This window comes from Heptranchias perlo, chromosome 19 (assembly GCF_035084215.1).
Source record: "Heptranchias perlo isolate sHepPer1 chromosome 19, sHepPer1.hap1, whole genome shotgun sequence".
NCBI classification, from domain to species: domain Eukaryota; kingdom Metazoa; phylum Chordata; class Chondrichthyes; order Hexanchiformes; family Hexanchidae; genus Heptranchias; species Heptranchias perlo.
In genome coordinates this window covers 35443650-35461126 of record NC_090343.1, presented here as the reverse complement: position 1 = coordinate 35461126, position 17477 = coordinate 35443650, and the positions used below count along the sequence as shown (strand labels likewise).

At 43.4% G+C, this 17477-nt stretch overlaps 1 protein-coding gene across 2 annotated transcripts in view; it reads right to left on the bottom strand.

Annotated features, from left to right (window-relative positions):
• The window catches only part of LOC137335482 (docking protein 5-like), a 288256-nt gene that overhangs the window by 52858 nt on the left and 217921 nt on the right, over window positions 1–17477 (bottom strand). For both annotated transcript variants that reach the window (XM_068000829.1, XM_068000830.1), the window contains exons 6-7: window positions 8326–8461; window positions 3465–3560 (exon numbers count right to left, since the gene is read on the bottom strand). In XM_068000829.1, coding sequence (XP_067856930.1) covers window positions 3465–3560; window positions 8326–8461 — 232 coding nt within the window. The remainder of the gene's footprint in view (window positions 1–3464; window positions 3561–8325; window positions 8462–17477) is intronic.

Here is a 17477-nt window from a genome sequence, read left to right as displayed (position 1 = left end):
CCAATATTCATCTAACTGATGGACTCAGCATCATAGCACACTCACAAATTCAGCGCTCACGTATTATTCAGTCAAATCTACTGAATGTTTATATTTTGTGTAAAGTGAGACCCTGCCATGTATCTTCTATTTATTTTGTTGCAGAGATGGATAACTTGAGCAGCTTCCTCCTGACTTGCTCTCCTCTTTGCCTGTACAACTTAACCCTTGAGAATTATCCCTCATTAAAAGTAAATCAAGTCAATTTGGTCATCAGTTTCAGTTTACAAACCAATTACTTCATTCAAGACAGAACATTACCAACAAAATACAAATCCTTCGTTCAGCCCTCGCAAAATTTCATTGCAAATTAAAAGAAAATAAACAAATGTGTTAATTTGCAATTTAAATCATTTAATGAATAAGCTAATAATGCAAATTAAAATGAGTCAGTCTTCTGGAAAGATTTCATGTAATTAAAATAACCAGGCTGAATGATCTAACACAATTAAAAAGAGTTGTAAATATATGGGCCAGACACCGGATGATCTCGACATATCACTGGCCATTTCTCATGGCCAAATTTAATTAACATGCCTTGCACAGTACAGAAAAGCTAATGGGCCAGAAATTGCTCAGCGTGGCGAACCAACCGTGATTGCCGCTCCATAGATTTATACTAACCCACTAACTTACCGCAGTCATTACTGGGTGCACTTCCTCGAATAGGAAGTGGCGAAGAGCCCAGCGTTAACGCCAGTGAAGCTAGGACCCATGGGAGAAGCAAATGCATCACTTTCTCCTCTCTACAAATCAGATTGCAGCATTTTTGACAAGCTGCTTTACGTTGCAAGCTGGAATTTAAAATTCAGGAAGTGAAAGGTACAACACTAAAATCATTTGTAAAAACAGTTATAGAAAGCGAAAAGAGAGGGTAGGAAATAATGGAATTAAAGAGACAGAAGAAAAAGTTAAAAAAATATATTTTTTTAAATTTAAAAGAAATTGTAATGATGAAAAACTATTAAAATAAGGAGTAATGAGAATCCTCATTTTTAAAAGTACATTTTTAGTTGTTTGGCAGTCATTAAGACTTAGTTTAGACCTGGTATTTTTAAGCGTACCTGTTTTCTGGCGATATTAGTTAGTTCCAGTTGGGCAGAAGAGCAAGTTGATGCTGGTCCAATGGTTCTGTTGATTGCAGCCGGCGATATGTCTTCAATGCGAAGCTATCATATCGCCGGCGAACCAGTTCCAGATTTCCACGTTTCACTGCGCATGTGTGAATGCTGGAACTTGCTCCATGATTTCGCCATTAGCAACAGTGAGCACTGTTGACTTCACCGTTCTTTTTTAAGCAATTTCCGGCCCAATATGCATTAAAATGAACTCACATAAGTTGAATTGCCAGCAACTTTAATATTCAGCCGATGTAGATGAGCACACAAATGCTGCTACAACAACAACTTGCATTTATATAGCTCCTTTAACGTAGTAAAACATCCCAAGGCACTCCACAGGACAAAATTTGACACCAAACCACATAATGAGATATTAGGACAGGTGAACAAAAGCTTGGTCAAAGAGGTAAGTTTTAAGGAAACCCTCGGAGGAGAGAGCGGTAGAGAGGCGGAGTGATTTAGGGAGGGAATTCCAGAGCTTAGTGCCTAGACAGCTGAAAGCACGGTTGCCAATAGTGGAGCGATTAAAATCAGGAATGCGCAAGAGGTCAGAATTGGAGGAGCACAGAGATCTCAGAGGGTAGTTGAGCTGGAGGAGGTTACAGAGATAGGGAAGGCCAAGGCCATGGAAGGATTTGAAAACAAGGATGTGAATTTTAAAATCGAGGCATTGCCGGACCAGGAGCCAATGTAGGTCATCAAGTACATGAGTGATGGGTGAAGGGGACTTGGTGCAAGTTAGGTTATGGGCAGCAGAGTTTTCACAGAATCCACATTACTTGCTCGCATTACATTGTATATGTGCAATATGCTAATATGCATCACTGACACAATATTGAAGGAACAGTGAACATTCATTTCTATTAATTGGCCATATTTGGCTTATTTACAACTTGTTTCAGCTTTAGCACTATTCCAAAGTATTTATCCATATTCCAAAGCACTTAAATTTACTGCTGTACTACCCCCTCTGTGGTCGTTGCAATGAGGTAATCATATTTATTGATGTTTATCAATCATTAAAAAAATTGATAACCATCATGTATTCATTGCACAGTTCACAATATAGCCCTAATGAGACCTGAACTGAGATACTGTCAAGGTGCCTTAAACACTCAATCCCAGTGTTCGAAATGCCTCAGCCTTTTATTAGTAATCGTTTAATTCAAGCCATTCTGACATGCCAACCAGAATGAAGTGTTAGTGAATGTGAGCAAACTTGAGACTTGTTATTTTGCATGAAAACAGTTTTATTGCAGGTCAATGAAACAAGAAAGTTCAAAGTTACTCCCATTAGAATGGGAACGGGATGACATACAGATTAACCACACTAGGGCCGGTTTTAACTACCGGCAGAGAATGAGTGGGCAGCAGAGGAGCGCGCCCACCATCTGCTCATTCCTGCCTGTGTGAAGCCCGGGTCTGATTTATATTCTTTCGGCAAGCTGTGTTCGTCAAGCAGGTGTATCAATGCAGCTCACCAGGGACGATGGGGAATCGGACAGCTCTCACGCTGATCCAGCTGACCACTGGAGCCTAGGGGGTGGAGGGGGGGGGGGGGGCGTGGGGGGAGTTGGAGTGAAGCGATCTTGAGGGGGACCTCAGACGGGCTAGCAGCAGCCTTGGCCCAGGAGAAGTGCTCCTGCTAATCCTGGCCCCTCAGTACACCACCCAGTACAAATGGGAGGGTGGTGTGCGGTGCTTGCTCCGCCCATTTGTACCTCATAATTGCAATCGGGGTCTTATGTATGTCATAGGACCCCGATTTGCATATTACAAATAGCCTCCTGCCTGAAACAGACGGGCGCTCAGGACCCCACCCAAGATGGTGGTTGCTGGAGCAGCAGTGCAAACAGGGCAGTAACTGACCAGATGCCAATTTCGAGCTGTTACTGTTCCATTTAAGCCAGGCAGATGGAGTTAAAATTAACCCTATTGTCTTTTTATCTCTGCGACCTACCCAGATTGAATCAATAAGAGATTTTTCTCCCTCTGCTAGCCACATAGTCCCTATGTATGACGTATAGTAATTATCAGCCTAGATCCCAGTACAAATTGACGGCACAAAAGTACTCATTATACAATACAAATTAGTACTAAATTGACAATCTTAAAGAGCCCCATATGGATGGCCAGGTATGGGAAATGAAAAAATAACATCATGGGGTATATTTTCATCCATTTGTGCTGATATTAACAAAATGATCCCCCACATTATGCTCACTGCAACTGTTTTGCTAACATTAGCAAATGGAATAAAATGAACCATTATTAGGACAGCATAAAAGGAATTTCACTATGTACCTGGCCCATGGCATATCTGTCCTGGGAGGTATCTGATGCCAATTCTGAGTGCCAAAGCAAGGAAGTGTTCCATTCTCCAGTACCAACATCTCTCATCTTGGAATTCACCAAAATATAAAATAAAAAAGGGAAGAAAAATAATTGTTTTTAAAATGTATGTATTTACAGATATTGGGGGAGAAATTAAACATTGCTGCATCCGTTTGTCAGCCATGTAGTTGGCCAAACGGGGTTCAAAATCGGGTTATGATTTCCTGCACTCGAATGACTCCAGAAGTGTGCCATAGGCAAAATTGAATCAGGCAGTTTTTAGCATTCCTGAAACAGGCAGCAGGCTGATTTGGTTATTCAAATCGGGGTCCTACACCGGCGGTAGGACCCAGATGTAAAACTGTACAGCAACTAGGTGGAGCTGGCACCACGCTAGCTCAATTTAGTCCTTCCAGCTCTAGAACGGTTAAACCAGTGGTCCTTAAAGAGACCTCTGGTGGCTGTTGATAAAAGGCCCAAAAACTTTGAAAATTGTTGTATTTTGTGGAGTCGGAAGGAGGAGGAGTGCTCCTCCTGGATCCCCAAAATAACTGCGGCCAGTGTCGACCCAGGCTCGCCCCCTCTCTGCATCGCCTCTCCCCACCCCCCTCACAGGACTTACCTGAAAGCCGCTGCTGGTATCTCAGTCTGCCCAAATTACTGCCAGTGGTACTGACCAGCTGCTTCTGGAGGCACGCTTGGCGCTCGCAGCTCACCGGTTAAATGCAGATGAGGCCCGGTACCGAATTTGGCATGGGCCTCGCATTGGCTCCAAGTACGGAATGATCGTTCCGCTGACATGCCAACCATTTCAGGGGCAAGTCCAACTTCTGACTCATTGGGGGTGATTTTAAAACAGAGCAGGAAAGAGGGCGGCGATCAATTTGAGGTTGGGAAACCATTAATACGGGTTCCCCGGACGTCCTTGCGATTTTGAAATAAGGACATCTTATTTTTTTTTGTCGGTTTCCCTTCCGACTGACCGGCTGATTGACAGGCTGGTCTCAGTTGGACAGGAGACCAGTCAGGGAGAGGACATCTGCAGGCAATTATGCAGTTAAGTTTGTACGGATGGTGGGGGGAGCCATGGATGGGCACAGGTGGGCAGTGGGGTCGGGGGTGGGGGGGGGATCACGATCTGGGGTCAGAGGAGGAGGAGGATCAGGGTCGGGGGTCTGCAATTGAGGTTGTGGGTGGGGGGTGTGTTCAGTGCAGGTAGGCTTGTTGGGCCTGGGGGAAGCACTCCTGCTCCTCCAGGTTCACAAGCTGTGCCTTTCCAGGCACCTACCTGTTAGCCTCAGGCCTTCTCACCTCCTTTCACGAGGCATAAAACAGAAGGCCTGGGAATCCCAGCACCCCAAGGTTGAAATCAGGAATTAGTGAAAAGTGGTGGCCTGAAGCCTCCGTGAAAGGTTTTAAGGCCTGACCCGCCTCTTGGGGCGGGGGGAGCAATTTTCAATGCCCTCCTGCCCCTAACCCACCCGTTCTTTACTTTTAAAATCAAGCCCATTGTGTTTTCTCTGAACAGATCTGTAAGGAGTGTTTACATTGTTTTAAGCAACATTTTCTTTTTATGTTCAAAATTATATGCAATGTCCTACATCACTGTACACACTTACAACCCTGCCAGTGTTCTTCCTTATGCGTACTATCTCATGTTGGAATATGTAAATATCCCCAACATAGTGACCATTTTATCCACACACATGAGATTTGGACAGATATTACACACAAAGGTGGACTGGTCAAGTAGTAACACCAGTTAAGTATTTTTTCTTTAGCACTTTTAGATTTTGTGCAAATTTCAAATAATCTCCTCCATTAATGGAACCACGAGATTTGATTATCGAACCATAACACATTAACCAATCCAGCCATCATAATAAATATAATGGTCTGTTGTGTCATACACTCATTACTGTTGACAAGATTGTCATTTAGATCTGAGATTGCCACTTGCAGTATGGCAGCCATTGTGTGGCAAAATGTTTTGTTTGCAGTCTGTGGAAACTATCCCTAAGTTGATGTGATGTTTTATATAACTTTCCCTTTACCAGTTGATTGAAGTTTTAAAACTTTATTTATCATATATTTTTTGTTCATCTGCTGATACCTTGAAACTTTTTTGATTGAACAAAGCACAATGATCCTGTGATATTTGCAGGTCATATTTGAATCTTATGGGATAGTCTATTTTCTAATCAACTTAACCTGCAACTATGAATTGGGTGGTAATTAACATATTTTATTGTACATTTTCCTAAATTACACTCAGTTTTATAAAGAAAGAAGATTATGCATTTGATTTATAGGGAAACATCCTTTTCCAATTAAATTAATTTCTACATGAAAGTTACACCAATTAGCATGCTTCATTAATATCTTACTGCTACTAAAATAACGATTATATACTACAGAATTTGTAAAGCTAGTACTTGTCTTTTTGAGATATATGGAAAATCTATTTTGTAATTAGCAGAACCTGCAGAAACAAATCTGATCTAATGGCATAGTTTATTAATTTCTCACTATTGGCATAACAAGTATGTCTTTCAAGTTTCACAACATTAAGACTTGTTGAGCTGTTGGGGAAAATGTAGAAAAGTTAACACTAATGATCCTGAGACCACCTATGCTGGCACCTTCCTTCTCTTAATAACTTACTTTATCCAAGCAACATCAAATTCAAATCTCAGTGGAGATCTAAATACTAGCTGATGTGTCTCTTTGGTATACATCCACATTCCATGGTATATTTTTTTAAAAAGTTTTGAAGAGCACAATGAATTCTTCAATAAATGTAATTATTGGGTTGCTCTGTTATCTTGTGATCTTGATAAGGCCCTTTGTTTCACCTCTTATTAAATGGCCAAAGTTATTTTATGAGATTGAGAGTGTAGTTGGACTTTGATTTCCACTTTGTAGCAATATTAAAATGACAGTATAAATTTAGAGTGGGGCTTTGCAGTGTGAGAACCTCTCAGGGAAGCTGTCTCACAGGCTTTGAATTGCCACTGTAAAAAGATCAACTCCAGCCATGTTTCCCCTGGGTGGGGAATCTAGAACCAGGGGTCACAGTCTCAGAATAAAGAGTAGGCCATTTAGGACCGAGATGAGGAGAAATTTCTTCACTCAGAGGGTGGCGAATCTGAGGAATTCTCTACCCCAGAAGGCTGTGGAGGCTCAGTCATTGAGTACATTCAAAACAGAGATTGATAGATTTCTAGATATTAAAGGCATCAAGGGATATGGGGAGGTGCAGGAAAATGGCACTGAGGTACAAGATCAGCCATGATCTTGTTGAATGGCGGAGCAGGCCTAAGGGGCTGGATGGCCTACTCCTGCTCCTATTTCTTATGTTCTTAGTGAAGTGTTAAACCTGGTGCTGAGGGGTCCCCTGCATTTCCTGGGCATTTGATAAACTTGGAGTAGTTTTAATCTTTCGAGAGTATGGACACTCCTGCCTGTGCTCTCAAACATTTACATTTCAAATATAATGCAGAACCTCTCTCCCTTTCTCTTTCTCTAGCACCCTTTCCCCATTGCTTTCTACCTCACAATCGCCATCTATCTTTTGCTTCCTCTCATCTGCTCATTCCCAGGTTCTCCCCACTCTATGCTTCTGAGTTTGTCCACTCCAACCTATTTAATGATGGTGTGAGAGGTTCTTAATACAACAGGAGAAGTAGAATGTAGGGAAAAAATTACGTGGTATTTAGTAGGCCACTAGATTAGTAACATGCAAAGAGGAGAAAACTTGAGGCCTAGTGACCATTGTGTAATTGGATCAGATAGTGTCGTAAACCCTGAGGATAAAAATAGCAACAGAAACATGGAAGCTATGGAAGAAAAAACCTTGTGGCGGTGAGAAGAGTCTTTGGAAGTATTAAACGGGAAATCAAAGATTCTTATGATTAATTCAAGCACTGAGAAGAAAAATTGCACAGCCACAACTATCGTGGCAAAAACGAGCTTGGGAAATACTATTTTTATATCCCATCTGCTTCATATATAACTAATCAGATTTGCTCTTCAAGGGTCAAGCTGTGTAAAATATGGGGGAGCAAATCAAAAATTAAGCAGATGTGCTAAATGCATTCTTTGCATCAGTCTTCAGAAATACAGACCCAAGTAATTTATCACAGGAATTTAGAACATGTATCACTTCATATACATGAAAATAATTAAATATTTTAAATGCACCTATGCCAGATAATATACACTTTGGCATCCTCAGGGACATCAGTCAAGAGATAGCCTGAGCTCCAGCTAATATTTTTAGGAGTTATATAAATACAGGGGATGCATTTGAGGATTGGAGACGAGGTAATGTAATTCCAATTTTAAAATAGGCACAAAGCGAGGGATTTTAGTGAAGTCATTCTTATATCAATGTCGGGAAAATACATGAAAACACCTTATAGGATGCTACCAACATTCATTTAAAGACCAGAGAGGCCAAAAATCTGCATGATTTTAGTTGAGTCATTCCTGTCTCATAATCTACTAGAATTCTTTGAAGAGCAAACTAAATCAATGGACAGAATTGCCTTTGATTTTTGGAAGGCATCTGTGATATTTTACTAGTGCGGCTTTCAAAGCAGATTAAGACTGCCAAATTTTGTGATTGAAGGACCTTAGTATGGTTTATTTTAAAATAAAACTATTAAGTTAAATTTAGTATTGAGGGATTGAACAATTCATTGTATAAAAAGCTGGAAGATGTGCAATAGAGCCATAAAAACCAGCTGCTTTAAAAACACAGAGCTGCCCTCCCTCATCTCAAACTAATTGCTGAGTATCAGAGAACAGACATCACCAGCACACATACCCGTGAATTTTTCTCCCTTTGTAGCATCTGTTCATGTTGTTCTGCTATGGCCAGTGCTGCAGAGTGCACTTTCTGGTAAATCGCCTCACCTTCTCTCGTTTGGAAGGTGAATAGTCCTTCTCCTGTGTCACACATTCTGCCAAGATAAAAAAAACAATGAGCTTACAATAAAGTCCAGTTTAAACAGCTGATACTTTCTCACATCACAAGTATCACAATTTTCTACTTTATTCTCACCGGCAGTCATTATAGTGACAGTAATTTGCAGTGTTTTAGAAGATAACTGTAATGACGCTGGAAAGGAATTTAAGACAAAGAGTACGTAATGAAACCCTATAGAAATGAACCCTCAAATAATGATACTCCCAGTCACATAACAGTTGGCTTGGGATACAGTAAGACTCCTCTCATAAGTACATATTAATGTGATAAAAGCATTTCATTTATAGGAAAGCCACTGTAATTTTTTCATATTTTGCAACATCTTTGATCGGTTTAATCAATGACTATTATCTTTTTGAACAGAGAAAGCTGAAGGTCCTTCCTTCCTCAGGATACAGTCTGAAGTTCCACTGGCAGCTACTGCGAGGTGAACCATTGGTCTGGTTCTCTCTGCTGTACAGGCGCTAAAGGACTTTTTATTGTTGGAGACAGATGTAGGATTTCCATTTGCAACAATGTCCAAGTAACACCTCACCCTCCATCATTCCAGTACTGGTGGATCATGGCATGTAGAGAGAGAGAGAGAGAGAGGGAGCGCCAATATACTGGGATTGATGTCCTGCTCTGCTGCTGTGTCACCGACTCTAACATATGTTTGTGCATAGGGTAAAAAGATAAACTGCAAATGTACTTTGTTTCCTTTAGAAATAGTGGAGATTTTCCAATGCAGTTGTACCAGATTGAGCCAGAAAATTGGAAAGTTAATTGGATGTGAGCCATTAGGCTAAATCCCTGCCCATTTTTACATTTGTCAAATTGTCTGCTGAAAGTTAAAGTGAGCGCCTGGATCGGGAGGCACCTGATCACTGTCGTATGAACTGAGTCAAACCATATGACAGGGCCGATGTCAAACATTGTAAGGTCCTTATAATGCATAGGTATCACTAGCAATATAACCATGGTAACAGTTCCATAAAACACTGATGTTTACAATACATAGGAGAGGACATTGGAATTCACACAAGATATTCATGCAAGTTAATTTTCAACTTCTATTCTAGTGTGCACTTCATATTTGAACAGATTAAATTCAAATTGTTGTCTAATTTTTTTATAGCTATAATATTGAATATTTATGCTATCCTGTTATTAATCTTGTAGTATACAAATGAAATTACTTAAGGAAATTTATTCCGAATGTTGTTTCGGAGGCATAATCTCTTCCCCATATATAGATGGAACAGAAAATACAATTGTATAAATTGAATCATTAATTCAATATAGTTACGGTCAGCACTGTACCTGATTTTTCCTGCACAAAATCCAACACAATTCACAACACTCTGAGTTGTTCATCTATTTGGACTCTTCACTTCACTTATTGTCTTGGTTTTAGAACTTGGCATATTATAGTATTGAACAAGATACTTTATTAACTCTTAGTGAAATCACACCAGCAGAGTATATGAACTGGCATATTCTTTAATGCATTAATTGAAGCCACAACATTTATCGTGGACACTTGTTTTTATCCCATTAGACTTGCATCTGTGTATGACTAATTAACGCTGTATTTATACACACCTATTGATGCAGCATTGAATATTTTAGCATTGATGTGAGGGGGAAACTGAAGTTGCACTACCTACAGGAGTAGAGGAAAGGCAGAGTTCTTTCTGTATGCTCTCAAACACAAAGTGGTACTTACCAGTCTTCATTTGAGGTTTTATCTTCTGATTGAGAAGAGCTGGTGGTAAGCTCTTCTCAATTAATAAAAACTAAAAATTAAATTTTAAAAACTTTTGTTTTCATTGCAGTTATACCCGTGGGTGTGAAGCTAAAGAAAGCAAGGCCAACTCTTGAAGGGGCTTTCTATTCCTCCAACTCTCCCTACACTAGCAGTATTTTTATCAAAAAGAAGTATGAAGACAGTAAAGGATCACGATTAAGTGTCCTTTGATTTCCAGTTGACATTGCAAGAGATCAATGATTTCTTCCAAACTGATATTCCGTCATTTCGAGGAAGAGTATCACTTTCTGTGAATTACATTCCAAATTCTCCTAATTCCAACTGAGAGTGCAGCTTTCTTGGTTATGTCATAGTATTGGTGCTCAGGTGATAGATAAAAACCTGAGACAAAGTTACAGCCACGCAATCCTTCATTTCCTACCAAATAATTGAATATTTCATGACTACCTATAAAAATGTTAAATTGGAGAACACAAGAGGATTTCTAATCTTCACCGTAGTCATAAATAAGCAACACAGTTCAAAGAATTTTAATCAGATTCAACCTTTTCAAATAGAAATCTTAAGAAAACATCTTTCTTATTTCAACAAGCATGTTCTGAATTGGGTGGTTGAATGCCAATGATATAGTAGAGGCAGCATTTGACTTCAGGATAAGCTACACTGGATATAAAGAAGCTGATTGTCATTTTCTAGCAGCTCACGTAGATACAAACAGCAAAATACACAGCACACATCCACGTATAGCTCTATGTCTCATTCAAATTCATACAACTTTTATATTTACTTTCTAAATGGTAAAAAGTTAAAAACAGTGGATGTACAAAGGGACTTAGGGGTTCAGGTACATAGATCAGTGAAGTGTCATGAACAGGTGCAGAAAATAATCAAGAAGGCCTTTATATCTAGAGGACTAGAGTACAAGGGGGCAGAAGTTATGCTGCAGCTATACAAAACCCTGGTTAGACCGCATCTGGAGTACTGTGAGCAGTTCTGGGCACCGCACCTTCGGAAGGACATATTGGCCTTGGAGGGAGTGCAGCGTAGGTTTACTAGAATGATACCCGGACTTCAAGGATTAAGTTACGAGGAGAAATTACACAAATTGGGGTTGTATTCTCCAGAGTTTCGACAGTTAAGGGGTGATCTGATCGAAGTTTATAAGATATTACGGGGAACAGATAGGGTGGATAGAGAGAAACTATTTCCACTTGTTGGGGATTTTAGGAGTAGGGGGCACAGTCCAAAAATTAGAGTCAGACCTTTCAGGAGTGAGATTAGAAAACATTTCTACACACGAAGGGTGGTAGAAGTTTGAAACTCTCTTCCGCAAACGGCAATTGATACTAGCTCAATTGCTAAATTTAAATCTGAGATACATAGCTTTTTGGCAACCAAAAGTATTAAGGGATATGGGCCAAAGGCAGGTATATGGGGCCCGAATTTAGCAGGCCTGCGGGTTCCCAGCGGGTGGTCCTCCGGGAGCGTGGTCAACACGCTCGGCGAAATTAGTGGGTTGCCCACGCGATCGTAGCAGGCAACCCACTAATAGGAATCAATTACCTGCTCCTCCGGGGTCCACGGCGCTGGCCTGCGCGTCGGTCAGGCTGCGCATGCGCAGTACGATCTGTCAGCTGGAGGCTCTCTAGTTAAAGGGGCAGTCCTCCACTGACAGATGCTGCAACCAATGGAACAAATTGCAGCATGGAGCAGCCCAGGGGGAAGGCTGCTCCCAGTTTAATGATGCCTCACCCCAGGTATCATCAGATGGGGTGAGGAGGAGGGGGATGACACAGATCTTCCCCCCGGCGGGCGGGAGGAAGCGGCCTGCCTCTGCCACCAAGAAGGCCTGGCTCGAGGTGGCAGAGGGGGTCACCTGCGCCACCAACATATGGCCCACCTGCATACAGTGCAGGAGGCGCTGCAATGACCGCAGTAGGTCAGCCGCAGTGAGAACATGAAGTCTTTCCCCTACACTCCGTCTGCCACAACACTGCCCCCACCCCACATCTCCTTCGGCACCGCCAACACTATTCTATCACATCACCCTTCATACCCACTCAAACCCCATCCTCATCTTACCTCCACCTACTCACCTCGCCAGTACTCATCCTGCCACTAACACGCAACCCAATCCTCATACAATCTCATTGCTCCATCCCATACTCACCCTCCCGTGCATCTCCCTCACGGCCAGCCTCACTCAACCTGCCACCACCTGTGCTGCAGCCACAGGGCATGCATCACATATGTGCAGTAGGCAGCGTAAGGCAAATGTGTCGTCAGCATGAAGGGGGTGCATAAGGGTGTCTGAGGGTTTGTCATGGGTGTTACCTATATTGAATTTCAGAGCAACAAACAGCACACATTATATTGACACCACCACTGCCATGTCTCCGCGAATCCTGTCCGTTGTGTCCAATAATGGCCGCTCCTGGGTATCACTATGAGGACCCACCACTGATGCCACCCATCGTGTTACTGCAGAGTAGGTGCAGGTGTATTTGCAGGGCTCGTCCGCGCAGACGACTGAGAGACATCGGCGGTGTGGCCGGCTGCACCCTGGAAGGATGCGGAGGAGAAGGTGTGGAGGGCACTGGTGACTTTGACAGCGACAGGTAAGCAGTTGGTGCTGGGGCCAGCCAGGAGCAGCTCGGCATGAAAGAGGCTGCAGATCTCCACGACTACATGTCGAGTGAATCTGCGCCTCCCTGTGCACTGCTGCTCGGAGAGGTCCGGGAAGCTGCGCCTCGGTCTGTGGACCCTGTGGCGAGGGTAGTGCCCTCTGCGATGCATCTCTCTCTGCGGTAGCCCTCCCTCCTGCTGTGCAGGTGGGCGTGCAACAACACCGTGTTGGGGGGATCCACGTCTCTGCGGCGGACGGCGTGGACTGCGAGGCTGCTGGGGCTGGTCATGCTCTTCGTCCTCCGAGGGTGTCCACACACCACCCATCTGGCAGGTGTTGGTCTGAGGGGTTGTGCAGGGTAGGTGGGTGGTTCCTCGGACTGGGGCTGCGGTTTCGTGTCGGTCTGTCCTCTGGCTTGGCGGGGGGTGGTGGAGGGCAGGGGTTGCCCTATGAGACGCGGTGGCCTCCTGCGTGGGTGAGGGCTCTCCCCCGTGGAGCGCACCTTGGCACCTGCCACAGGCTGCTGGCTGCAACACGCCTAGTTGAGGAGGGACTGTTTCCCGCAGTGTGGGAAACTCACTGCCTTGAACCGAAAATCCCACACTTCCTCTTTTGACAGCTGCTTCAGCTCATTAACTGACCACAACGAGCAAGGTAAGTACTCTCAAGTGGAACCCCGCTGGCTTTAATTGCCTGCGGGATTCCCACCAGCGGGGCTTGCGCGCGCAGCCCCGCACGTCAGCGCGGTACCCGGAAGTGGCTGGGATTTCGTCGCGATCCGGTCACGTGACCGGATATCGGGATTTTCGGGGCCACCCCACTGGGAACCCGCCGGAAACACGATTCCAAAATCGAGCCCATGGAGTTAGATCACAGATCAGCCATGATCTTATCAAATGGCGGAGCAGGCACGAGGGGCTGAATGGCCTACTCCTGTTCCTATGTTCCTATATATGTGGATAATCATACCAGTCACAACTTTTATACAACAAATACACTATCATGGATTGAAAATGGAAAAGGTTGCCATAAAAGGGGATTGTCTGGAATATTTTTTTTTACATGATCTGAAAATCAAAATTATATTACAAAACTTATGTTGGTGTACACTTTCTCAGCCTTTCCCAAAAGCCTGAGCTGAATTTGGATTGTGCATTCTGAGCATGTGCATTGTACCTAATTTCCAAAAATGCATCACTACCATTTGGTCAACTACATTTCTAGCAAAGTTTATAATGGGAGATTTTAATTTTCACTTAGGGTGGGAGAAGCAGCATAGTTCAAGTAGTAAAGGCTTATATTTGAGACAGTTTTCTGGAACAATGGCCCTGATATTTACGGGGAGGCAGGGAGGGAGCATGTTTGTTGGGGGGAGATACCCGGGAATGCGGAGTACCTGCTGAATTTAATTGGTTTGCTTGAGGGGCCGTGGGGAGCACTCCTGCTCCTCCTGGCTCACAGGCAGTGCTAGAAAAGCACTTACATGCTTGATCCAGTTGCCCCTGACTCCATTGGGTTTCCTGAGCCCTGGGAAATCTGGCCAACCAGCGTTAAATTTAAATCAGACTCCCAACTGCACTAAAGGAGCCTGATTTAAATAGCATAATGAAGTGTCCTGCCTGTCAAGAGCGGGACACAGATACGCCATGAAACCCGCAGCCATAAAAATGGCAGCAGACGCATACGCGGCGGGTTGGGGTCGACTTCTGCGATTTTTAATTTTTAACACGGACCATTGTTGGGAGGAGGGGGTAATATTGGCCCCAATATATTTTAGAAATGATAAGGGCATAATAGATTTAGTGATGAGTAACTATCCAAATTAGTTACATATCTGACAGTAAGGAAAGATCTTGCAAATAATGCCCATAATATGAGTGAATTTGATATTAGGTTTGAGAGGGAGAAGCGAGTGTTACAAATCAAGGTTTAATTTTATGTAAGGCAAACTTTAAAGAGATGAGAAATAAATTGACCACAGTAAACTGGGATGAACTGTTAATGGATAAACCTATGGACAAACACTGGGAGGTATTCAAAGAAGTTTTTTTAGTAAAATACCAAACCAGTACATATCCCTAAAATGGAAAAGGTCCACCTTGTGCAGTTAAGCAATCATGGTCAACAAACAAGGTAAGAGATAGTATCAAAGTAAAAGAAAAAGCTTACATAAATGCAAGGGAAAATGGAAGTCCCGTAGACTGAGGGAGCTATAAGAAAAGCAACAACACAGGAATACAAAGAAAATAGTGAGGTGCAAAAAAGAAATATGAAAAACAACTTGCAAGGGATATCAAAGCAGAAGATTTTATAAATATATTAAGAGAGTATATATATATATATATATATATAATAAACAGATTGATAGAGGGGAATGTGGGTCCATTACAGACTGATGTAGGTGAGACGATAATTGTTAATAAGGAAATGGCAGACTTAATAAATTAGTATTTTGTGTCACAGTGGACTAAGAGGTCAAAACACCAGTGATACAAGGGAGCCTAAAAATAAGTCAAGTGGAGGAACTTATTGGATTTAATATAAGTTAAAAAATGGTAAAGAAGAAAATAGTGGGATTTAAAATATACAAATCTCCAGGACCTGATGGTTTCCACTGCAGAGTATTAAAATAAATAGGTGAGAAAATTGTAGATGCATTAGTCATAATTTTCCAAAGCTCTCTAGATTCAGGAATTGTGCCTTTGGATTGGAAGGGAGGGAAAGAGCAGCCAGGAAATGGTAGATCTGTCAGTTTAACATCAGTTGCGGAGGAGTTCCTGGAATCTATCATTAGAGACAGAGTGATTGAGCACTTGGACAAGTATCAGCTGATCAAAGAGAGTCAGCATGGATGTGTGAAGGGTATGTCATGTCTGACTAATCTGGTTGAATTTTTTGAGGAGGTCACCAGCATGGTAGGATAGGGGAGCGTCTATTGATGTTATCTATATGAAAGTGTGAGTTTATCCACTTTGGAACTAAAAAAAACAAATTGGAATATTTTCTTAGTGGTGAGAGACTAGGAGCTGTGAAGAAGCAAAGGGATTTAGGTGTCTATGTACACACATCACTAAAAGCATAGGTACAAAAAGGCTAATGGAATATTGGTCTTTCTCTCAAGGGGGTTGGAATTCAAAAGTCAGGAAGTGATGCTTCAGTTGTGGAGAGCCTTGGCCAGGCCCCATCTGGAGTACTGCATTCAATTTTGAGCACCAAACCTCAGGAAAGATATAATGCCCTTCGAAGGGGTACAGTACAGATTCACCAGAATGATACTAGGGGCCCGATATTACCAGGGCGGTGGGTTTGCGTGGGGGTGGGGGGGGGGGGGGGTGGCGATTGGGGGCGATTTGGACGCGTGGGTAACGCGCCCGGTGAAATCAGTCTGCTCCGCACGCAATCGCAGGCTAATTGGATCCACTTACCTCTTGTTCCGGGTTCCCCATTGCTGAGCTGCGCGGCGGGCGGACTGCGCATGCGCAGTAAGGTCTGTCAGCTGGAGGAGCTCGATTTAAAGGGGCAGTCCTCCACTGACTGATGCTGCAAGAAATAGGAAAAATTACAGCATGGAGCAGAACAGGGGGAAGGCTGCTCCCAGGTATCATTGGATGGGGTGAGGAGGAGGGGGAGGACAGATATCTTCCCCTCGGTGGGCGGGAGGAAGCGGCCTGCCTCTGCCACCAAGAAGGCCTGGCTCGAGGTGGCAGAGGAGGTCACCTGCACCACCAACATATCGCCCACCTGCATACAGTGCAGGAGGCACTGCAATGACCTAAGTAGGTCAGCCAAAGTGAGTACACTTACTCATTCCCCTACACTCCGTCTGCCACATCACCGCCCCCACCCCACATCTCCTTCTGCACTGCCAACACTACTCTGTCACATCACCCCTCACACCCACTCAAACCTCATCCTCATCTTACCTGCACTTACTCACCTCGCCAGTACTCATCCCGCCACTACCACTCAACCCAATCCTCATACAATCTTATGGCTCTATCTCATACTCACCCTCTCATGCATCTCTTTCACGGTCAGCCTCACTCAACCTGCCACTACCTGTACTGCAGCCACAGGGCATGCATCACATATGTGTAGTAGGCAGCGTAAGGCAAATGTGTCGTGAGCATGAAGGGGATGCACAAGGGTGTTTGAGGGTTTGTCATGGTTTGTTCTTATATTTAATTTCTGACCAACTCACATTCCATATTATATTGGCACCACTACTGCCACGTCTTTGCGAATCTTGTCTGGTTTGTGCAATAATGCCCTTTCCGGAGGATCACAATGAAGACCCACAACTGATGCCACCCATTGTGTCACTGCAGAGTGGGTGTAGGTGTATTTGCAGGGCTCTTTTGTGCAGACGACTGAGAGACATCGGCGATGTCCCCGGTTGCACCCTGGAAGGATGCGGAGGAGAAGTTGTTGAGGGCAGTGGTGACTTTGACAGTGACGACTTTGACAGTGACAGGTAAGATGATGGTGCTTGGGCCAGCCACGAGCAGCTCGGCATGAAGGAGGCTGCAGATGTCCATGACCACATGTCGAGTGACTATGAGCCTCCGTGTGCACTGCTGCTCAGAGAGGTCCAGGAAGCTGAGCCTTGGCCTG